Source organism: Sturnira hondurensis, unplaced genomic scaffold (assembly GCF_014824575.4).
Source record: "Sturnira hondurensis isolate 20B ecotype Veracruz unplaced genomic scaffold, ASM1482457v3 Scaffold0011291, whole genome shotgun sequence".
NCBI classification, from domain to species: Eukaryota; Metazoa; Chordata; class Mammalia; order Chiroptera; family Phyllostomidae; genus Sturnira; species Sturnira hondurensis.
The window spans coordinates 2,733,891-2,759,517 of record NW_028083922.1 but is presented as its reverse complement, the minus strand read 5'-3'; the positions used below and the strand labels follow the sequence as shown (position 1 = coordinate 2,759,517).

At 37.6% G+C, this 25,627-nt stretch overlaps 1 protein-coding gene across 5 annotated transcripts in view; it reads right to left on the bottom strand.

Moving 5' to 3' along the window:
- Window positions 1-2,337: 2,337 nt before the first annotated feature.
- The window catches only part of FBXL4 (F-box and leucine rich repeat protein 4), a 72,233-nt gene continuing 48,943 nt past the window's right edge, over window positions 2,338-25,627 (bottom strand). For all 5 annotated transcript variants that reach the window (XM_037059730.1, XM_037059735.1, XM_037059733.1 and 2 more), the window contains 3 exons: window positions 12,660-12,731; window positions 8,047-8,359; window positions 2,338-4,575 (listed from right to left, as the gene is read on the bottom strand). In XM_037059730.1, coding sequence (XP_036915625.1) covers window positions 4,412-4,575; window positions 8,047-8,359; window positions 12,660-12,731 — 549 coding nt within the window. In that variant the 3' untranslated portion in view covers window positions 2,338-4,411. The remainder of the gene's footprint in view (window positions 4,576-8,046; window positions 8,360-12,659; window positions 12,732-25,627) is intronic.

The window sequence follows — 25,627 nt, the reverse complement described above, 5'->3', positions numbered from 1 at the left end:
ATTTTTATACAAATAAAATTTAAAACATCTCAGTTGTCTGTACAGATTCTCACTTGTAACAGAAAGAGCTATGTACTCAATTTATCTGATTATATGACTCTTTTACTTTTAACTTTTTCCTTAAAATTTTTTTAGCTAAGATTGCACTAATGTACTTTACCAAATACATTGATGATAATCTTTATTCCCCTTAAAATGTAACTTTGGACATAACTACCTTTTTCCTTCCAAACCATTAATAGTATTCACATGTACTAAAATTTAAGCTAATAATTCATTTATAGGCAAAAGTATTTAAGTATTATTTCTGCTGTACCCCCCCCAAATCTTGGCCTCTATCCATACTTAAAAAATTATATAGTAAATAATTCATATATAGTAAATAATATAATAATCCATTATAAACTAATCCATACATAAAAATATATATAGTAAATTATCTCTGATTAAAGTAACTTATCTTTTACCTTTTCACGTGTAGCCATTGCTGTCGATCACCAACTTGTGTGTTTACTGACATTAATGTGCTGCCAGAGAACAAACCTCCAAGGATAAAATGACAGCTGCTAAAACAGTGTTTGGCAATAGCTACTAATATTCTGTTAAGGGTCACTGACAAAATTTTCATAGTGGCTAAAAGAAAAGCTCTTCTGGAGTACCAATAGTAAGTGTGCTAAAAGAAGGGGGGCTAGACGCAACTGATAAATATTGATAAATGGCTTTGAAAATTAAAATTACTGCCATTAATAACATCCGTTTAATACCTTAAAGAAAAAAACTGAAAAGCCAAACATTCATTGTTAATCTATATGGTAACCAAATGTAATTTTTACTGACTCCTTGGTTAGTATCATTACACCTGAAAATGCAAGTTTTTGGTCTTTAGTTAATTCCTGGGAAGCACCAAAAAATAATACTTCTTCGAAGGAATCAGTTTTTCTTGGTTACATATTGGCTCAAAGCAAGTTACTCCAGGGGAAAAGAAGAACATTTTCTGCTACATATTGTGTGTTTTTAGGGTCTTATTTCAAGCAATCTAAATTGAGAGGATCCTGTAATTACGCTCACAGAGTCAGGGACACGTCACTCTCTATTACTACCCACTGGAAAGATAATTTACCTTCTCAAAATGCTAAGGCAAATAATAATTTAAAAAGTTATGTCAGCTGACAATGCTCATAACAACGGGTCATTTGGCTTCAAATTTGAATGGATAATCTGCACACACACTCTTGTTAAGGAAACCCTGGTACACTGTTTCCAAGGTGGGAATATAAGCTCGTATAGCCATTATGAAAAACATTACGGAGGCTCCTCAAAAAACTAAAACTAAAAATACCGTATGAGCCAGCAATCCCACTTCTGGGCATACATGAAAACAAAATCAGGATCTCAAAGAGATATCTGCACTCCCACATTCACTTTAGCATTATTTGCAATGGCCAAAATATGTAAACAACCTAAATATCAACAGACAAATGGATCAAGAAATGTGGTGTGTGCCTCTGTGTGCGTATGTATACCATTTTATATAATCCATTACAATGAATTATTATTATAATTATTCAGCCTTAAAAAGGCTGAATACTGACAAATACTGACATTTGCAACAATATGAAAGAACGTGATCTCATCTTTATGGGGAATTTGAGAAAGTCAAACAAGCAGAGAGTAGAATGGTGGTCACAGGGGACTGGGGGAGGGGATGAGGAGGTGCTGGTCAAAGGCACAAAGCTGCAGTCCTGTAAGATGAATAAGCTCTCAAGTGCTAATGTATAGCAATGTGGCTACAGTCAACCATATTGGATATTTAAAATTTGCTAAGAGAGTAAAGCTTAAGTGTCACTACCAAAAAAAGTGGTAACTGTCTGAAGAAATACATATCTTAATTAGCTTGAATGTGGTGATTATTTCACAAATGTAAATAAATACCAAACCATTAAATTGCACACCTTAGTATATACAATTCTTAATATAAACATATGTAACATATGCATTTATATACATTTACATACCTAAAATTAAAAAAATATTCAAAACTCTTTGTTATGATAGTAAGTTTGGTTTACCCTAAGTCAATAAAATTCTTCATTTCAAAATCAAAGTGGTAAAATGAGAAAGATAAAGGCCGAGAATAAGTTTGAAGTGGTTTGCAAAATTAGGAATGAGCAAACCTAGATTTACTAATTGATTTGAAAATATCCTAGGACTTACAAATTCCATCCACAACCCAAATACAGACTGTATGGTGTTTGTTTTTTTTTATTTTCTAATGGCTAAAAAAAATCAAAGGAAGAATACTTTGTGACACATAAAAATTATACGAAATACAACTTTTTCTGTCCATAAGTAAACAGACTTTTATTGGAACATGGCCACATTCATTCATTTATGTCTACAGTTGCTTACACACTACAAAGGCAGAGTTGAGTAACTGCAACAGAGGTCAACGTGGTCCTCTCATTGTTTTGCACTACTGCCTAGCACATTACAAAGTACAGTGATGCAGTTATAACTATCAGCATTTTGAACATCACAGATTGTCATACCACAATATTTTTAAGTTTATTACCAGTGCATACTCATAATGTGTGTGAGAGAGAGAGAGAGAACTTCAAGTGACACATGTTTAAGGCACAGTGAGGTATGGATTGTTTTGTTATCGAATTAGATGGGAAAGCATCGTGTTTAACATGCAGTCACACTGTAGCTGTTCTGAAAGAACACTGTATTTACACTGGAGTTACAAACTAAGTATTCTTCACAATATTCTCAATTTCTGGAATGCAGTGGTCGGAGATTAGAAAATTAAAAGGTGTCTCATCACAGCAAAATTTCTTTATAAAAATTAAAATGAAGCTATAAAGTAAGTTTCTGAGTGGCTCATTTGTTAACCAAGCAAAGAAAGCCTTTTTAGCAACGGGGAGTTAATTAAATTGTTTTTGATTCATTAGCTGAAGAGATTTGTCCAAAGTAAACTCGCTTAAGACTATTAGCCTTTTGGCAAGAACAGTTGTTTGAAAGAATTGAGAACACTGGGAACATCAACTCAAAAAAAAAAGGGCAAATGATTCTGAGTGGTTTTCCTTGGCTCTTGATAAGTCAACAGATGTTACTGCTACTGCTTAGTGACTGTTGTTTGTTTGGTAAGTCAATGCCAAGGTTGAAGCATCTGAAGAGTTAGTTTCTACGACTAGTATGTGTGGAGCAATTACAGGTAAAAATATTTTCTAAGAAGTTAAGAAAACATGACTTCAGTACAAACTGAAGTAGAATCTGCTAAAATGCGTTAGAACTGGTAATGGTAAAACTATGTGTGGAGCAAAAAGTAGGCTTAGTTGGTCAAATTTACAAAGCTTGTAAAAATGTAAAGTGTTAAAACCTATGGTTATATACTATATTACTCATCAACAGACAGTTCGTGGAATATATCTGACCCAATCTTGTGTTGTTGATCCAGCAGCGTCAACTAGCAGACTGTTGGCTTAGCAGTAGTTTTATTGTTTTTGAGCTCAGAGCTGGTATTTAAATTCTTCTGAATGAGAAGAAATACCCTCAGTCACTATTAAGAAACACTGAAGGGCTCTGGAATTTGGCTTTTGTTGCCAACTTGATAATGCTTTGTAATGAATTCAACCAAAAATTGAGACAGCACAAACAAGAACAGTTATTCCCACTGTATGTGGGATTCACTGGGGTTCAGGAAAAGCCCCCAGACTCAAGGAGAGGTCCAGACCAGCGGAAGCAGCATTGCCTGACTACTTACTTGAAATGCAAATTCTACTAAATCAGAAGCTGAGGAAGGGGGGCAAAACAGTGTTTATGTATGAAACACAGGTAATTCTGACAACTAACACTGTTTGAATTCTGAAATAACACCAAGCTGCTCTATATACTTCCTTCATTACCTTATTAGACAAAATAAGCAAGATCTTCTTTCTCACACAAATTTGCAACAGATCTTTTGAGCTCTGAGCTCAAACTACAGGTCCAACAGCATTTTTTGGACCTTGAGGCAAGTATAAACGAAACTCCCATTTTCCAAAACCCATTCAGTTATGGAATTGTGAAGCCTCCACCTAACCTTCCACTGTAAGTGATTAATCTGCAATGTAATAACATGCTAAGTGGAAATTATCACGAGAAGAAGGAATATAATAGAATTCTATCAGTGCCATCCAAGTGATAAATATGCTCAATGAAAACATATTCTTCTCACTACTAACACACGTATTTGGCAATGCCTATCTGTATTTCGTAATATTTCATATTTTTCTTTACAACTTATAAATGTCTTAATGTGTTAAGACATTCCCATCATTATAGAAACTACACAAAACACAAAACAAAACCAACCCTAAGCTAAAACCCTACAGAAGCACATTAATTTTATTACAGAACAAATATGAAGTCACTGAGTAAAGCTCTTTTTTATGAACACTTTTGGGAAGCTCATGTTGAATTCCAGCACAACTCTATTATCGATCTGGGAGCAGAAGGACACATCAAGTAGAGAAAGGTCTTTACACGATTCCAGGAGTTTTCTTAACGACGCTGGACTTACCATTCTTGTTCCTGTTTGGGGGAAAAAGACACATAAAACACTTTAAATAATATTTATATAATGATCTGGTAAAGAGTCCCTTTATTACTTATTACTTCAAATAAACTTAAAAGACTGCCTTTTAAAAATTAAAAATATTTCTTAAAACAAAAGACTCCTATTGAAACAGTCCTATAAACAAATACAAACTGAATTTTCCCAGACAATCTGGCATCTTCTGTCAACACTCTATCCCCACTCTCTTCGTCCCTGCGTCCTGCAGCTTCCAATCAGCTCCTCCAGACGTTCCTATTTGTCACCCCAGTTCGAAACTGTTTGAATCTTCTTCCATAATCCATGGGTCAAATCAGGCAGCAATGCTTACAATGATTCAGCCTCTAATTCCACGCAATGCAATCACTAAGCAACTATCCTGCATAAACTTGTTTCTAGCACTAGAGTTGCAAGGAACTCAGTGACCAGGGTGGAGCGCAAATACAACACAACTTGATGAGTCTGACAGTAAGTGGCGGGTAAAAAGCGGCAGTAGTGCAAGACAGGTGATTGGTGATGAGCACTATTTAGTCCCTGTTAAATTCGAACTGATGATGGGATATTCGGATGGAAGCTAAATTATCACTAGGTTCTAAGATGTCATCTGTTGCCACATACCTTTCTTTAGCTGTAGCTTTCCTAGGGAGAAAAAAATCACAACTGTATTACCTGTATACATCTACTGAGATGCGGATGAAAGTTCCTCAAACGTTAACTCATGCCTTCTCTGAGAACTCCTTTCTACTTCCCTCCCTGACAGGCTCCAAAAGCTGTAACTATAGTGCTACTGGGGCTGTGACCGGCCCCTCCCCAAACCAATACAGGTTCTCCTGAACACTGGTAACTGGGATTCAGTAAAGCTGTCAGTGTCCACAGATACCTTGAACTAAAGACATGTAGCACTGGGGATGGGTCTGTTATTTTTGGCCACGTGTACCCAGAGAAGCAAAGATGACAAGCATGATGAAAGAACAAGGCACACAACTGCAGAGAGCAGAGGGAGGGGCAGGATAGAAAAAGGAAGGGAAAACAGAAAATAGCTTCCTTGCCTTTTGATGCTTTCCTAGTACCTCCTGAGGTCTGACCATAACTAGCTCCTACCCACAGGATCCGAGAGAGATACCTGTACTGTCCAACAGTTTTCTTTTCTTATGTCTAAGTTATCTCGAGTGGGTTTCTGTTATATGAGACCAGTCTCAACTAAGACACTTGGCTGTGTGGTGTGTTTTACCTAGGATTGTGATTATTCTCTATTTACCAGTCTTGGTCACTACAATCTGAATTTCCTGATAAACTAGGAGTTCCTAGGAGAAGGCCAGAGAAGGAAGCTCGAGACTGAAGATTTCACTAAGCTGGGGTGCCCTGTCCTAGGATTCCAGGGCACTCTGCTTTTGTTTTGTTATTCACTTATGACACAATTACATTTTCAGTTTGCTTGGTTTAACTAAGAATCCTTTAAAAAAATAAAGATTCTAATACTTAGGTATGAAAGGAAAACAAAACAATAAAAGTAAAGAAAATGTAGCACAATCCTGAGGAGTACAGACCCTGGTTCAAGTCCAGATTCCTTATTAGCCATAAGACCCCGGGCAGATCACTCAACCTGTTTCAGCCTGTTTACTTACTGGTAGATAATGCTAATAATTACTTCCTAATATTGCTGTGAGGATTAAGTCAGTTAATATACAGTATGCTCAGAGCAGTACAAAAGCATGCAATGAGTTGCTGTTTACATTACTATTACTATAATAATAATAATGTGACTTTCCAATATATTTGCGTGATCACTATCTTCCATCTGTGATTAGCTTTGGCACAACAGAAAATGTTCCTTGTTCTTATGCCCATGAAAAGTTACAAATGTTCTCCAGAACTCATTATACCTCTCACCTATTTTTCGTTTATGTCTCAATCAAGTAATGCATGTGTTTATAAGCCAAAGTGAGGCCACCTGACAACCAACCCCACTGTTCATCACAACTGGGCTGCTGTTTAAGGGTCCAGGTCATGGACGTCTGTGCTTCTGCAGCACCTGCTGCAGACTGGCTGCTCTTCCTCTTGCAGGTGAGGCTTCCCCCTCCACCCCTCCCCTCCCCTTTTCTTTTTTCCCCCTCCCTCCATTCCTTCCTTCCTTCCTTTCAGGGGAAGAGTTGTAAAACAGATTTTAAGCAACAATAGCACTATCCTCTGAGGTGAAGCCTGATGCAATTCATCCATTTTAAAAGTCCCGAGTCATCTTTCTTCATTCTCCCTGTGAATTCATGATTTTTTCTTGAACTTTAAAATACTTCTCTTACAAATATTTCTCTAGGTAAATTCAAGGTGGGTAGAAGGAAAAGAAACAAGCAAGGTAGGTAGATATGATGCTATGAAAAAGTGGTATTGATTGTGGAGCCAATAACCATGAATTTGAATCCTTGCTCTGCCATATATTAACTGCCCTCACCATAAAAAGACAACTGACGTCCAACTCCCTAAGCAAGGAAAATATAACTTAGATGAAGTATCTGGCCCAAAGTGTACATAATATAATAGGCAAGAATTTCTCCCTAACTTTTTAGGCAAAAATATTTGCCTAGCTGTATCTTGAATAAGTAACATGCAACTATATAAGAAACATATACAAATGTATCATCAACCTGGGCTGTGAAGAGATTCAAACTAAAATCACAAACACAGTCAGGTTTTTCTTTTGTTGAATGTTTAATAAACAGGAAAAATGTAATTAGAATTTCATGGATTAATCTCTTGGTACCAACAAATTAGCAGAGAACACAGTGCGAGTCCTGGGGGTTCACAAGGGAACAGCTGTGTGGGCAGCTATGGCTGTGGTGTTGCCAGCAAGCCACTTCTGGCTAAAGTAAGAAGTAACAAAACCCACAGCATTCCTGGCTGGGAAACTGCATTAAGGACACACAACAAATCCCAGGATTGGAAAGGATTTTCCTCAGATTTGCTTTGGGGCAGCACTATTTCTAAACACTAGAATTAACAGGGATGGAGATTTTACAATATTTCTTAATCAAGAGTTCAACATCAAAAAGAGATGTGTACATCTCTGTATACACACATGTGTATATATACACACACATACGTACATATATAGCTTGAATTCATAATAAAAATGGATTAATTTCTTAAATGTCCTTAATAAAAATGGAGAACACAGTTCATATAAACTCTCACTCTTCTTACTAGGCCAAGAATGAACAGTTATTTAGAGCTTCTGATCAGCTCAACGATTAAACTGTGATTGTCCTCCCTCTTTTACTCAAGTGCAGATCTAACTAATCTCCAGATCAATGAACCTATCTTGCACTTCCTATCAAACCAAGCAGTCTTATCAGGACAAACTTTTATTGTATACAAGAAGTTTTTTTTTTTACTTGCAAAACATCTGAGTTTAGCTTTTATGCCAAGGCTTAAAAAATTATATATTGTATCCTTACCTAATATGTCTAGTTGTCGTAATCTGATACAATTATATGCCAGTTCTTCAATGTCTGTGTCACACACAGACCTGTTGGCTGTAAGAAAGAGTTTTTGCAAGTTTGGGAGCTGGCGTGCCAGTTTGGTGAAGCATCCGGTGCTGCTCTGCAGGGTAGGGCACCAGCCAAGGTCAAGTTCCTCCAGAAGCTGACACCCAGAAGCCAGTTCTGCTATCCCATTCTCAGTGATATTTTTACATCTCCACAGATCCAGGGTACGCAGTTTTTTACACTTGGCTCCTATCATGCTAGCTATCACATCATAGTCTTCAATCTGAAAATCAAATAATTCCAATCTTTTACATATCATGCTAAGAAATACTGTTTAGCGCACGTTTAAACATTCTTAATCATCTCCTATCTTTGCTTCCACATACACATACCCACATTCTCATTAATACAGATTTGCATACTCATCTCACAGACCTGCCACTGTTTCATGAGACAGCAAGAGTAATCACTTACTTAAAAATCTATTTAACAGAACTTCAGACAGAGGATGTTAATGAAAGAAATCCCAAAGCAGCCTGAAATCCTGTCTCTCTCTCAAAGATTTTGAGGATTCCCTGTCGTTCCTGTATGCCTCCCATTTTGATCTTGCTGCTGCTTGCTGCCAAGGCCTAGCTTCTTCTATTCTACATATAATTAACCAATTTTGGTAGATATGTAAGATCTCCCTGATAAAGGTGTACCCTCTATCAGGCTCTAACCTAGTATGTGAATATGCTGATAGTACTAATGAGGATACTTACTAGTTTTGGGTTAAATGAGGCACTTGGGGACTGAATACACAACACAAAAATAATTTAGATTATGATAGCGTTAATCACTGCCAGTTACAGAAGGTGTCCAATGATTTATCTCCATATCACAGCATAAACCTTTACTACCGAGGACTAAACATTAAAATTCACAGGCTTTATATGCTTCAATAATGTTTCTTTAAACAGGTTTTAAAATTTTAAGAGGTTCATATCATTTAGTAATAATCAGGTATCAAAATTATCAGAAGTCAANATAATTTAGATTATGATAGCGTTAATCACTGCCAGTTACAGAAGGTGTCCAATGATTTATCTCTGTATCACAGCATAAACCTTTACTACCGAGGACTAAACATTAAAATTCACAGGCTTTATATGCTTCAATAATGTTTCTTTAAACAGGTTTTAAAATTTTAAGAGGTTCATATCATTTAGTAATAATCAGGTATCAAAATTATCAGAAGTCAAAAGGAAACAAAACAGCAAACACCTCTAGATTATCTCCTTCTGTTTTTTGTTGAATCATACTTTTTTAAATTTTTTGAATTTATTTTTAGAGAGAGGGGAAGGGAAAGAGTGGGACAGAAACAGCGATGTGTGGTTGCCTCTCATGTGCCCCCTACTTGGCCCAAAACCCAGGCACGTGCACTGACTGGGAATTGAACCAGTGACCCTCTCCTTCACAGACCCGTGCTCAATCCACAGAGCTACACCAGCCAGGTGAGTCATATTCTCAACTACTACTACTACTACTATTCTCAACTGCCAGCACCACTATGGATGCTAGGAAAAACAGTGAACCAACAAAGACTTGTTCACATTTTTGGAAAAGACATACATACAAATAAATGAGCAAAATAAAATTCAGAGAGTGATCAAGTGGTGTGAAAATAATAAAATAGAACAGTTGGAGTCCCAAGAGCTAAGGGAGCGAGTGAGGATTGTTGGGATCTCCAGAATAAGCTCAGAGCATTGGAGGAACTAGAAATGAGATTAGTGTGGGCCGGGGTAGTGATGAAGAGGACACTCGTGAGGGCAGAGGGTCATGCTGGGGCTAGGCTAGGCTGTGAGGCCACGACGAAGTTTGATTTTTATTTAAAGTACTAAGAAAATCAATGGGAGGTTAAAAACAAATTTGATTTCTACTAAAACAAAACAAAAGCTCCTTTTAATTCCATCTGGAAGACAGTCTGTGGTGGGAAAGAATGGGGGAGGAGGCCCAGTGAGGAAGCCTACATAGCTTACAGAACAGATGACAGGGGCTTGGATTAAGGAAGCAGCAGTGGAACTGGAGAAATGGGCAGATTTGGGGCTACATTTTGAGTCAGAACCAAAGGCTTATGGACTAGAGGTAGTGGTGATGATTTCTAAGTTTCTGGTCTGTAGCAACTGTGTGTGGTAGAATCATGCAGAAGCCACAAAAAACAGAGTTGGGGAAATAGCACTCTTTAACTTTAGTGAGTGCACCTGAACAATACAAAACTGTAGTTTTAATAATCAGTGTGGCCAATCTGCTTCTTTAGAAAAAAAAAAAACAATTTAAAAACTTTCTGAAACTCATGATTATGAATGGTATTATTTTTTTAAATTTTTAACATTTTTATTGTTGTTTAACTAGAGTTTTCTGCCTTTCCGCCCCACCCCTCCCCACCACCCCAGCTCTCCCTACCTCCTTCCCCTGTTTCCACCGCCCCCCTTGTTATTGTCCATGTGTCCTTTATAGTTGTTCCTGAAAACCCTTCATCCTTTCCTCCCATTATCCCCTCCCTTCTCCCCTCTGGACATTGTCAGCCTGTTCTCAATTTCAATGTCTTTGGTTTATATTTTGCTTGCTTGTTCGTTTTGTTGATTACATTCCAGTTAAAGGTGAGATCATACGGTATTTATCTTCCACCACCTGGCTTATTTCACTTAGCATAATGCTTTCCAGTTCCATCCATGCTATTACAGAGGGTAGGAGCTTCTTCTTCTTTCTGCTGCATAGAATTCCATTGTGTAAATGTATCACAGTTTTTTTAGCCACATTACTGAAGGGCATTTAGGTTGCTTCCAGCACTTGGCTATTGTAAATTGTGCAGCTATGAACATTGGGGTGCACAAGTTTTTTGCTTGCTATTATTTTGATAGTCAAAAAAAATAGCACATTGACCTTTTGGTCATTTGACAGAAAAGAAACTAAAATAAAAAGGTATTAACCAAGAGCTATCTCACTGTCCTGGTAAACTCTGGACATGCTGTGAAGAGTGGTATTTCTATGACAAGCATGAAATGCTTCAATCACGACAGTTGTAGTAGTTTTAGCAATATTGGCATTATTTCTGAACTTTAATGTCAAGTCCTTAATATTTCATTTCCTGACAACAAATACCAATGGTAGGAATATTCTGCTAGTAGCTACATACTTCAATTTTAAAATAGCTTATTTTTCTAAAGCAGCATTTACCATAGTATATTACATATTAATAGATTTAATATGGAAAATGGGTTCAGTAGTCAGGTAAAGTTGGAAAACACTGGTTTAATCAAAGGAAAAAATTTATTGTCATGGAAACTGCCCATCGAATGTCACTGGGCCCATCCAGAAGAGCCGCTAGGGGACTCAACAGAAGCTCGTGAAACGACTTACTGAGGTAAGAATATGGCCAGAAGTAAGGAAAACTGAATGCTGAATCAGTGGGCTCCCAGCACTGTTTCCAGAGACCAGGACAGGCCTGAGCCCACAGCAGGGTTTTAATGAGGCCTAACCACTGGAATCAAACACGCCCAGGACGTGGAGACAGATGTGTCATTACAACGGACTCTCCAGCCTGCACTGCCAAGCCTCAGGGCACCGTTGAAGCCACTGCAGAGCTCTAAAGACGTTCACACAGGACCCGTTTTAGGTCACTGCGCCTGCGACCCCAAGTCTGGGACACCAGGAGGACCTCTCTGGAATCTTGCAGCCATCCTTTTTATTCTGGTCGTCCTAGTAAGTGGATGTAAAACTGGGGTGGTTGGGGACCTCCTAAATCTGTCCTGAAGAAGAACAGATTACTCACAGTTATATTGGGAGATGCAGTTCCTGTGAGTGTGCACACGTGCATGCAACACACATGTATACACACACACTCGAAGAGTTCTGCTGTCCCTTCAGAGTCAGAATTATTTACAAGTCATGTAATCAGATAAAAAAGATTTAAATCATTCCATGAGCTCTTTCAATGTCACATAAAATTCATATTTTAAATATGAAAGGACTTTTTTTTAAAAGAGTATCTAGTCAGACAGTCCCTAGGCTTTTGGATTTCACGAACCAGTAAAATTTAAAAAAAAATTGAGTGCCAACACAGAATATCCATCTTTTTATCTCACCCAGCAAGACCAGTAAAACAAACAAACACACAAACAAACAAAAAAACCCCAAACCTATCCATTAGCATCAGCATTCCCAGGAATAATCTCAGAACTTAAAAACTAAACCCAACTTTGGGAAAAACTTACTGAACTACTGGCATTCGGTATGATTGATAACTTATTTTATAAAGAAATGCAGAGATGGAAATAACTTTTCTGGGGTAATATCTAACTTGAGCAGAACCAAACTCCTCCTACCACACTATATTTCTCTTCTTGCTCTCATGGCTAAATAACACCAGTGTTTCAAAGACACACTCTCCGATTTAAGAAAAACATTTGAAAGTGGGTCCAATAGTTAACCATATATCAGAAAAGCAGTGAGGGGGTGTGGGCGGGATGAATCAGGATAAAATCTACCACTGGGAAGGAAGAGAAAACGAGCAACTGAGTATAAAAAAATTTTCAAATACTTACCATCACACAACTACCCAAACTGAGGTGTTGCAGCTCTGAACAGAAGTTCAAAATGCTGAGCAGTGCTGTTTGCTGTCATCAGGGACCACATCAGAGGCAAATATGAAACGTGAAACAAAGAGAAGAGGTCAATTAGACATTAAAGGCTGTCACTACTTCTCGTGAAATAGAGCTCAAAGCCTAGGTTACAGACACCACAAATGCCATTTAATGAGTCCCCAGGCGCTCCCACCATTGATTGGCTTGGAGTCAAGGTAATCATTACCAGTCTCCAAGTCTTCTCCCTGGATATGGTTGTGCATGCCCGAAAAATACCTACATTCCCTATGACCTCTCATTTCATTTCCCAAAGGTAAGCAATTTGAAAGTCTGGTTAAGGCTGAACAAGACAAGCTAAACAACCCCTCCCTTAAAAAAAAAAGGGAAGAAAAAAACCTGCAGTGGGCTGATGACACCCTGAAGAACAGCGGCAGCTCTGACATTCACCAATCTGTCGCAGACTGATGGAACTGCCAATAGTCACCTGAAATCAGGATTGAGCTGGTGACTTTAATGTCAAAGGATTCTCTTTGCTGACAAGGATCCCAACAACCATTGAGCACCTGTCACTAGCAACATGCTGACGGAAACACATATAACGTGCACTTTCTAGTCATGTTCCTACCATTTCAGACCATCTAACTTGTACAAGGCAATGAAAGCGGTCTCATCACTAAAGAAACCCAAAGAAATGCTAGACTGTGACATAATCCTGGGACCTAAAATATCTCTAAATACTCCCAGCTTCATATAATGACATGTCTGCCATGAAAACATGTGAAAAAAAGATAAGACATTCAAATTTCTAACTCTTTTGTCAATTAAGAAAAAAGCTACTCTAACTTATAAGGTAGAATGTCTTTCTAATTTGATGAGAGAAAAAGTCACACGAATCCAGGAAACACAGAGTCCTGAGGCAAAAAATTTGTTTAGAAAAGAATTTCTTTCTAAACATTTGAATTAAATCATATCTAGCAAAATTAAGATGATATTATACAACTTATGTTTAACCTGTTCCAAGTTTCAGAAACTGACAAATATCAGTTGGAGAGGGGATGACAAATATGTCAATGACAATACAAAACACCTGTTCAAACTCAGATAAGATTCTCACTAAGAAAATGAAGTAGGGGACTTCCGCCAAGATGGAGGCATAGGTGGAAACACTGTGCCTTCTCCCACAACCAAGTTTGGATACAACAAAAGTTTTGGAGAACTAAGACACACCCAGAGACCAGAAAACCGAATTATACGGCAGTCCAACAGCTACAAACCGTTCAACGGGGACGGTAAGAGAGGCAGAGCAAGCAGCGGAGCAGGGTCGGGAAGGACAGACCTAGGAGCGCAGGCAGCCTGGACCTAGTCGGGGTGTGGGGCAGACTGACCAAGGTTGCACATTCACGTGCAGTGAGACGGACCACACAGGCCCCAGGGGGCAAACCCAATGGTGGAGGGCTGACAGCGGTGGCACACTCGCGTGCAGTGGAGCGGGACGCGTGGCCCTGGTGACGGTGGTGGCTGCGGTGCTGGTGGGCGGTCGCGGCGGCAGGCGCCGGAGGGAAGCCATTGTCCCTCTTTGACCCCGCCCCCACATACAACGTCACAACCCAGCAACTGAGTTGCCCTGCTCTGGTGAACACCTAGGGCTCCCTTCCTGCTACTTAACAGGCACGAACAGCCCAAAAGATGGTGCAAGAACTCAAAATCCCAGAGCCAATAACTCTAAGTGACCAAGAAATTGCCAGCCTCTCAGAAGCACAATTCAAGACACTATTGATCAGGATGCTCACAGAACTGGTAGAGTACAGTCACAAATTAGAGGAACATATGAAGGCTAAACTAATTGAAATGAAGGGAGATGTCCAGGAAGCCAATAGCGATGGAAAGGAAACTGGGTCTCAAATCAATGGAATGGACCAGAAGGAAGAACAAAACATCCCACCAGAAAGGAATGAAGAAATGAGAATTCAACAAAATGAGGAGAGGCTTAGGAACCTCCAGGACATCTTTAAACATTCCAACATCCGGATTATAGGGGTACCAGAAGGGAGAAAGAAACAGCCACGAGTGGAAAATGTATTTGAACAAATAATAAAGGAGAACTTCCCCAGCCTGGCAAAGGAAATAGACTTCCAGGAAATCCAGGAAGCTCAGAGAGTGCCAAAGAAGTTGGACCCAAGAAGGAACACACCAAAGCACATCATAATTACATTAGCCAAGACCAAAATGAAGGAGAGAATCCTAGAAGCAGCAAGGGATAAGGGGACAGTCACCTACAAAGGAGTACCCATCAGACTGTCAGCGGATTTCTCAAAAGAGACCTTACAGGCAAGAAGGGGCTGGAAAGAAGTATTCCAAGTCATGAAATCCAAAGACCTACAGCCAAGATTGCTTTATCCAGCAAAACTTTCATTTAGAATGGAAGGACAGATAAAGTGCTTCTCAGATAAGGTCAAGTTCAAGGAGTTCATCATCACCAAGCCCTTATTATATGAAATGCTAAAGGGACTTATATAAGAAAGAGATGATGAAAAACATCAATAGTGAAAGGACAGCAAACACACAGTTATTAACAACCACACCTAAAACAAAAGCAAACCAAGAGGACAGCTAGATCAGGAGTGGGACCATAGAAATGAAGAACACATGGAGGGTTAGAAACAGGGGGGTGGGAGGAGGAGAAGGGGGGGAGAAGGCACAGAAAATAGCATAGATGGTAGGTAGAAAATAGATAGGGGGGAGGGCGAGAATAGTGGGGGAAATATAGAATCTAAAGAAGTTGAGACACGTGGTTATAAACTAAGGGGGGAGAAGCGTGGGGGAGGGAGTGTGTGGGTGGAGGGGAATGAAGCGGGGAATAGAACAACTGTAATGGTATAATCAATAAACTATATTTAAAAAAAAAGAAAATGAAGTAATGAAGTATTCGAGATAAAATAAACTTAAGGCAAAAATAATAGGCCCTAGAGAGATACTAAACTTAAGGCTGTTTCACTGTTGGGCATTTCTTTAAATTTAAGAAAGTTTATTTTGATTTTATGCCTAAGTTTTAACACAACTTATATACAAGTCAATCCCATGTAGCTCTCAAAATATTGACATTAGAAACGATATACGAAGATGAGTTAATTTCCAGATTGTCCATAATACTTAGCTATTTTAACTTACTAATAGAAAAATGACATGAGGTTTTCTTAATTAAAGTACAGCTCCTTACATGGTTGTTTTGTCAGATTTTCCCATGAACAAGACAGAATCCACATTAGAGAGGTATGTATTAGAAACTTGAATTTTTAGAGAGGATTCCGCATATTCTTGCGGATAAGAAATTTTAAATCAACACACAAATATACATACAACGATACTCAAATACATACAGACTCATCATGAAACTTGTATGGTAATACATTTTTAAATTACAGTGAAGAATCTCTAATATACAGACTAGTATATTGTTTGGTATAACAAACATCCATTCTGCCTTCTTTGCCTATCTTTCTGTATTTGTGTATCCCTCCATCCACTCACATACCTCCTCAGAGGTAACCTTTTTCATGACTTACTGTTTAAAAACATGCCTGAAGTTTATGTAATCTTATTATATATTATGTGCCCATAAACACCATATAATGTTGTCCTCCATGATTTATATATAAATGGTGCTACTGTGCATATACTTCTGCATCTTCCTTAACACGTTTGTGAGGGGTTTCTCCATGCGGATACTCACAGCTTTAGTTCATTGACTTTTAACTGTTCTATATTATTCCATTATGCAAATATACTAAAGCACACACTTTCACTCAATGAGTATTTGGTTTGCTTACAAGTTTTACCATAACGAAGAATGTTAGAATAAACATTCTTATTGTGCATCGTGTCTTTCTCTAGAAGAGTATTTATAAATGGTATTTCTCTAGAACTCATACTAGAAGCAAAATCTCCAGGTGTTTATGTATGCTCTGATTTCATTAGATTTCCCAAAATAGCATTTCTGAGTGATTGTACCAACTGACACTCCACCATCTGTGTAGAGCGTGCGGTCCCCACATTTTTGCCAACGTACAGTCTTCTCATCCTTTTTATTATCTGCCTATCTGATGAGTATGGAATGTTATAATTTGCATTAGTATAATTCCTACTGAGGTTGAAAATCTTTTTATATGTGTATGAGCCACTCCTATTTCCTGTTCTGTAAATTGCTTAATCCTATCCTTTGCTGAGTTTTTCATTAGGTTGTTTCTTCCTTCTTGACTTGTAGGAATTCTTTTTTTATGCTGAATACCAATCTTTGTCAGTTTCATGCATTACAAATATCTTCCCTAAATCTAATATTTGTCATTTTGCTTTGTTTATAGAATCTTCTGAGACATGAAATTTTAATTTTTAATATAGTCCCATCAATCTTTGTGTGTATTCCATTGTCTTTTCTAAAAAGTCCCCCTTTACCCAAGGAAGAATATTATTCTATCATTTTTTTAATGAAAACTTTAAAGTTTTTCTTTTTTGCACTTAGGTTTTAATCCAACTGAAATTGATTTTTATACATGGTAAGATATCAAAGTTCACGACTGTCTCCTTAGGAATAACTACTTGTCCCAGTTCAATTTATTGAAGATTCTACTTTATCCGCTGATTTGTGATGCTTTCTGTCTTATATCAAGTTCCTCTATATATGTGAGCCTACTTCTGAGTCATTTTGTTTCACTGGTCTATTGGCTGTTACCTGCACTAATACTTCAGTCTTAATTATCATAGCTTGTATGTAATAAGTCTATAAATCTAGTAAGGAAAATACCCTTTCTTCATTCTTTAAAACTCTAATGTTTTTGGCCATTGGCTCTTTCATATTTTAGAATAACCTTAAATATGTTTACCTTTTAAAAAATAATACAAAAGATTAGTTTTTCTTTCTTCCCCCATAATTATTATTTAATTTACTGGCACTTTTATCAATTTCTCTGTCATAATTGTTTTTATATCTCACACTTTCTTCCTGAATTTTTCTTCTTGTTGAAAATTATCTTTTAAAGATTTTATTTATTTATTTTTAGAGAGAGAAGAGAGAGACACAGAGAGGGACATAAACACGTGCCTCTCACATGCCTCCAACTGGGGACCTGGCCTGCAACCCAGGCACATGCTCTGACTGGGCATTGAACCAGTGACACTTTGCTTCGTGGGATGATGCCCAATCCACTGAACTAGGCTTGTCAGGGCAAAAAATATTCTTAACAGTTCTTTTAGCGAGGATCCATGAACGGTAAAATGTGAACAAACATTTATTGAGTAGTTATTAACATGTTGTCATTGCAGTAAATTCTTTTTAAACATTAATCCTCACAACACCCTATTCATTCACTTAATGAATATTTATTGAATGCCTACTGTGTGTTAGGCACTGTTTAGGCATCTGGGCTATGTCAGTAAACACAGCAGAAAATAACCTATAAGGTAGATATATCATTATTCCATTTATAGATAAGGAATCTCTGTAACATACTTAGCCGCTATATATCTCCTCAATCTTGAATAAAAGTTTATCCAGCCTTATCATTTTAGTATTACAGTTACTTTCCTTCATCATTTTGAAAGCATTACTCCATTACCTATCAGCCTCTATTTTTTTGGTAAAAAGTTTACTAATTATCCTCCTCTGTAAGTAATGTCCTTTGTGTCTGTAGCTCTTGTCCCTTTATCACTTATATTCTTCAATTTCATCACAGTACGTCTAGATAAAAATTTACTTTCATTTATTCTGTTTGGTATCTTGAGTGAACATTTATTTGCTGACATATTTTTCATGAACAATCAAGATTCTTAATAACTCTCTCTTCAAATATTGCTTCTCTATAATTTTTACATATTTTTTCCTTCTGAAACTCCTACTAAACAAATACTGGAGTCTCCCAAGTACCAGTGCCTACAGTAGTTTAAAAAATATGTCCACTAATTATTCTATACTCCCTCCTCCTAGATATGGAGCTTAATTCCTCCCTCTTCAAGTATGGGCTGGACTTAGAGACTTACTTCTAACAAACAGAACACAGCAGAAGTGAGGTGTGTTAGGTTACTGTGATGGTTACTACTACTTATCAACCTGACTAGGCCACAGGGTGGCCAGATATTTAGTCCAACATTATTATGGGTGTTTCTATGAGGGTGTTTTTGGATGAGATTAATATTTAATTGGTATACCAAGTAAAGCAGATTATTCTCTAATGAGAGTGGACCTTGTCCAATCAGGTAAAGACCGGAATAGAACAAAAGACTGACTCTCCCCCAGGAAAGGGAGAATTCTTCCTACCAGATGGCCTTTGAATTGGGACATCCACTTATTCCTGATTTCAGACTCAAACTGGAACATCAGGTCTCCCTGGGTCTCAAGTCTGCAGGCCTCTAGACCAGAATTACACTGTTGGCTCTCCTAAGTGTCCAGCTTTCTGACTCACTATATAGGACTTGCGAGGCTCCATAATCACATAAGCTAATTCCTTATAATATGACTGCACACACACACTTGCTCTTATTTCTGTTTTCCTGGAAAACTCTAATATAGGTATAATAAAAGGGCTGCGGCTCCTCTTGGGTTCCTCCCTCCCCCACTGCTTCTTTGGGAAAAGCTAGCTATCATGTCATGAGGACTGTCAGGCAGGAGAGGCCCATGAAGAGAGAAACAAAGCCCTCTAGGCAACAGCTAAATAGAAACTGCGTGTGAATTGGAGGCTGAGCCTCAGATGCAGCCCAGGCCTAGATGACTGCAGACTCTGCAACCTCACTGGAGACCCTGAGACAAAACTGATTGGCCAAACTACTCCCAGATTCCAGACCTACAGAAAGTGTATCAGATCATGAACATGGTTTTTTTTTTTAAGCCACTAAGTTTGGGGTAATTGGTAGACAGCAATAGATAAATGAACAGAGAAACTACTTACAGCAGTGCCTGACATTCAAGGCTTTTACAAATTTAAGTACAAACCTCAAGGTTCTCCTTGAATTTAGCAGTTGTGTCTAATTTAGAATTTATCGACTTACTTTCTTAGTACTAAGACTATCACTTATTTTTTAGATTTCTAATCAGTTCTTTTGCACAACTAAAACTTGCTGTTTTAGCCTGTGGCCCATAATCTCTTGTTTATTTTTTTAAATATTTTCCTGTTCTGTTTTAAAAATATGCTTTCATTTACTTCTCTGAACTCCAATCCCCTGCCTCAGTCTTTATTCTTCCCTAAAGGTCTTGCAGACCACCCCATGTACAACCACGACATCAGCGGCTCCGCTCCCAGTGCCGTGGGGCACACTGCAGAGCCAGGAGGAGGCTTGGCTCAATCATGCCCATGAGGCACGGCCAATGCCAGGTACCTGTACAGTTTTTGGTATATACACCGAAGTGCAAATACCCTCCCCTTTTTCCACTTCTGCTCAACCCCTGGAGTGGCCTGGACAGCCACGTAAACACAGTCACCTAGCTCTGACTACCCCCATGCTGAGACATCTTTTGAGATGGTTTGAAATGAATTCTCTGTTGCATGGTTCTTATAATTAAAAATGAGTAAGACAAAAAAAATACTTATTGTCAAGAATACCATATTGACCTATTGGAACTGTTCCTTATAGGAGCTATAACTACTGCTTATTGTCTATCTTAAAGATTATAACTTTAAAGCACAAACAACTCATTGTTGAATTAAGATTCTAATATTATATACTTAGAAAACATCTTGTGTAAGGGTAGGTACATTCTGGAAAAATGTCAAGTCATAGAAGAATTCATGGCATACTATACTCATTCAGGCAAATATTTTCCAATAACTTAAACAGCCTGAACATTAAATTGGGAATTAAAAATTCATTTAATAACAGAACTATCATTTTTTCATTCCCAATTTTAAAAAGAACTAATGTAGGGCAAAAGAGATTTATGTTGAATGATATCACACATCTCTGCTAAATAAGAGGTGTGAGATCAAACGCTGAGACCAAGAAATGAATTTTTAGAGAGGATTCCGCCTCTCTAAAAATTGGACAGAGGTGATGACTAAAGAAAAATAGAAGGCTGACCTTGGAAAAGATGCTGTGAGGTCTATAACAAGGAGTCAAGCAGAGATAAACCAAAGGGTTGACAGGTAGCACGGAGGTGAGCAAGCGCAAGTGAAGTTTCATGGCTCTGTCCAGCAAAGCTCAGGATGAGCCAGAGACTGTGTGAATACCCAAGTTTAAAAACAACAATTAAATAAATGAATGAATAAATAAACACACACACACACACACACACACACACACACACACACACACACACCCTGCATACCAATTTGCATTCTCTCTAAATCCGGTTAAACAGTCTCTTCCTAGCATATTTTTAGAATATTCTTTCACCATGCTATTAGTATTCAAAATTAATGCTATTGATGCTAAAGCAAATAGGAGAAACTAATTCTTAATTTCCAGATATAAAAGGGCTTGATTTTGTAGACCACACTCAATGGTTTGGAGCAGAGGTTGGCAAACTGCTGCCCACAGGCCAAATGCAGCCACCAGCTGTTTTGTAAATAAACTTTTACAGCAACACAGTCACACTCATTCATCTACTTATTGTCTACGGTTATTTTCATACTACAAAACCAGGGCTGAGTAGTTACAACAGAGACCACACAGCCTACAAGGCCTAAAATATTTACTACTTTACCCTTCACAGAAAGTTTGCCAATCCCTACTTAAAAGGACAATTCTACTGGAATGAGTACTTGTAGCACTTCTAGAACATATAAATGGACAGATTAAAACTACATTAAGTATTCTATGAAAAGGCATTCAGATATAAGAGTGAAAATTTTTAAGACTCCCTTATTTCAGACTTAAGATATCTTTTAGGTCTTTGAGTCTACAGCTTCTACTGTGGTTAGTTCTCTAAAATTCATTCAAGAGAAGCATGAGAGTAGCTCTATAAAGTTAAAATACAATTTAAAGAGAGAGTAAGTAATTTTTATAAGGCAAGGCAGCATTCATTTTCAAATGAGTTTATAATTTTTAACCCAAGGCCAACCTTACTTAAATCACTGCAGAAAGAAATTCTCTAAGAAATGACTGGTTGTGTTAATTTCTTCTACAGAATTATCAAAGCATACCCTAGGTTAGTACTGGCATCTTGTAGTGAAATGTATGTTCATAAAGAAAAAACCCTTTTGCATTCCACCTAAAGCCTACCTACTAATCCAGTTCATCAGCTTTAAAATCCAATGGATAACTATAAATCAAAGACAATTATTAGTGCCTCTACTTGTTACAAGAAAATTTACTAAGAGGTAAAGGAAGGCAGGAATTGAAATTTTCATTGACAGCCTTTTATGAGATGCTATCCATAAAGTTCATAACCTCCCATCCTCCAGACTTCTAAAGTGCTAAGCAAAAATAGTTCATGAAATAATAACTGATATTTATTATAGTCACATATAACTTTTACACAGACCAGAGTTATAGCTTAGTAGCTATATTATGCATATTTTATAATATTGTCAGACAATATATAATCAACGTATGCAGTACTATGGTAACTACTCTATATTTATACTTGTTATAACTAGTTTAGAACTTTTACTCAAAGTCTTTGCTTATCTTAATTAAGGAATGCAACACTTAATTATAACACTCTTAGATAGGATTACAAATCAGTATTCTCCACTTTAATACATGATTCCTAGAAAGCATATAAAGGAACACATAACAAGTTTTACATATGACACAGTAGCTAAACTACAGGCTAGTGGCATCACCTGATAACCACATGACACATTTCAAACACATCAGATCAATGTCTACATGTAACAAAATGGGCTGTATGAAAGTATATTCACTAAATGAAAATTCATAAATTTTCATAATGAGTACCACCAAAGAAATCCTAAGAACACAATCACTCAATTACTGGAATTTAAAATACACATACATGTGTGTGAATATCTTTCTCTAATTTTTTAGTCTCAGTGTTCCAATATCAACAAATTTGGATAAGGAAAATATAAAAGTTGAAGTATTTTGAGGACTATTTAAAATACCTGAAACTAACTATATGTAGAAACAGACATCATTCTAGAATACTGCAATTCAATTACTTTACACAAACTTGCTATGAACCATCCACTACAAATTGTTCCTTTGTATAGAGTGTACATATGCAATGTGGTACATATGCAATTATAACTGACACATAATCACAACCTGAAAATAACATTGTTGCCCTGGCTGGTGTGGCTCAGTGGATTGAGCAGTAGCCTGCGAACCAAACGATCTCTGGTTCAATCCCCAAGTCAGGGCACAGGCCTGGGTTGTGGGCCAGGTCCCCAGTGGGAGGCGTGCAAGGGGCAACCATACCTTGATGTTTCATCTCTCTCTCCTACTCCCATCCCCTCTATCTAAAAATAAATAAATAAAATCTTTAAAAAAAAAAGAATATTGCCTTTTACAGGTTAAACTTTAAGATCAATATTGTGGTAGAATGTTAGACTTCTGATTAACCTCCAAAAAGAAAACAGTAAAAGACCATATGTGATATAATAAAGCTCTTACACATGCCTTTGAGGGGGGGAAAAGGAAATTTCTATAAACTCTAAATAGTAAAAGTTACAGACTCAGAAATTGGCTCTATAGTATGAGACTCAGTATCAGGTTCAAATTATTTGTTAAATTCCAGAAACCCCTGTGTATAATAGACAAAAATCTAAGACTAAATCATATACATCTTCCTTACCATTATAGTCTTATCTCAGAACCTATTTTTACCACTGTCATGGATCTATCCCATAATAATAAAGAATAAGAATAGCATCTTTGCTCCCAGATAACTAAACTGATCAATTTCTATAGCAACCCATAATGAACGATGGCAGGGATAAACTACCGAAAGGCATGGCCGTTTGCACACTAGCTGGACTTGGCAGTAGCCTTCCAGACTATATAAAGGAAGAATGCTTCAACCAGAGGAGTAAGGCTTAGAGACAACCCTGGAAACACGCAAAAGGAATTTCAGGCACCTGCTCATTGATGCTGTTCATCTAAATGATGCACAGCTAAGAGAGTACACTGGTCTAAAAACTTTATCTTCTCCCAAAAGTACTTCTTTTCTTCCCAATATGGTGTCAACTTGCTCTGTGCTGATGCCCTTAAGCATTTGTCACATACTTCCCAGTGTTCTCATTCTAAACTCACCAAATAAGTCATTCTACTATAATGTGGTTTCCCTGTTGACATGCCAACAGTGAGAGAATATTGTAATCAGTTCTCTGTCGTTTCCAACTAGATTGCTTTTTAAAAAGATTTTTAAAATTGTTATTCTATTAAGGTTGTCCTAGTTTTTCTCCCGTTGTTCTCTAGTGCCCATCCCTCCCCCAACTCGTACAGTCAATTCCCACATTGTTGTCCATATCCATGGGTCATACATGTTCTTTTCACCATTATCCAAGTAGATTTCTTACAATCTGGTTTACTGGTCACTGTTATAAATGTGGTTGCTAATGAGTCTGACCCTCCCCACTGAAGCTGCCCCCCTGCCCCCACTACACTGACAAGTCAGACTTCTTGACCCTGAAATTCACCCAGTCCCATCAAAAGCTTCATATTCCTATCAGAACTTCTATGAAGCCAATCAGGATAAAGAGAAATATAGATATATTCCTGCCTGGAGACAGAGAGTTTTTAAAAGTTTGTTTCATCTTAGTATATGATAATTAGAAACTTAAATATAAATTCTTAAAGTCTTAACTCTTGGTTTTGTTGAAGAACAAAATAATATCCTTTTGTTTTATATGTTACCTAGATAATCTGAATATACTGCATTTTAGGTGACAGTTAGCTAATGACAGCCTGTATTAGTCAATTTAGGTGACCAAAGTGGGTTGTTCCTATTTCAATTTCTCCTCATGGTCTTGGTTAGTTGTCAGAAATGGCTCTGCTAAGTGCAAGTCCAACCCTTTCATTTGCCAGACAGTTTGATATTACAGTCTGAGTTTGTTAGCTGCACCGGCTCTACTACAAGGCAGGCCATCCCTGCCTCTACTTACCAATAACCAATAATGTGTCCTTCAAATCAAGTAAGAATGCAGCTAAGAAGACCACTTTATCTATGTATCAGAAAGCAAATTCGCAGCACTAAACCAAATCATACTTTTTTCAAAAGGCAGTTTGTGTATTGCTAGTAGGTGCTTTTCATCAACAGACACGGTGGTATGCATTTTTATTTTTATTTCCATTCTGCCAAATAAACTGGTACAGAAAAAAGAAAGGAGGAGAGTGTTGATATGCAACAGAAGTAAAGATCAACTACTTTTGCCGTTTTCTGGTTCATGAAGATGAAGGCAGCAGGGTCCTCAAAACTGCCCGCCCAGCGCAGTAGGCCAAGTAAACAGCTGCCGAACCACACTTACGGATTACTGTCATATACTCGTCCCCCACAATACCTATAATCAGTTTTTTCACTTCTTCAGATTCTTTCAATTTATGCTCTATCATTCTTGAAGTGAGGCAATCAAAACTGGATGCAGGTGTTCCATTTATAACTCCAACTTTTAAAAACCCCTCTTGGTTTTCCTGTCTGCTGCTAAGCAACAGGATGACATTCTTACTGAGCTACCTGTCATGCCCCATCTCACCCCTACACCAAATACATTTCTTTTCCAAACAAAGAAAAGGTAAATAGGCTCAAATGTCTAACACTAATCCATATTTTTTAGTAAAAGCACTTTTCACTTTGCTGAAAGACACTTTTTATGTAGTATGTTAAAAAGTTATCCTTATGCCATCCTTTACAAACTGTAAGAGGAGAAACCCCACAAAAAACCTGGGATTATCTTCTTGAGGATGGGACCTTGTAGTACAGGCTTCCCTTGCTAGTCGAGTGTTCTAGGAACCCATCTGTACCAGTGTACAATCTGGCCTTG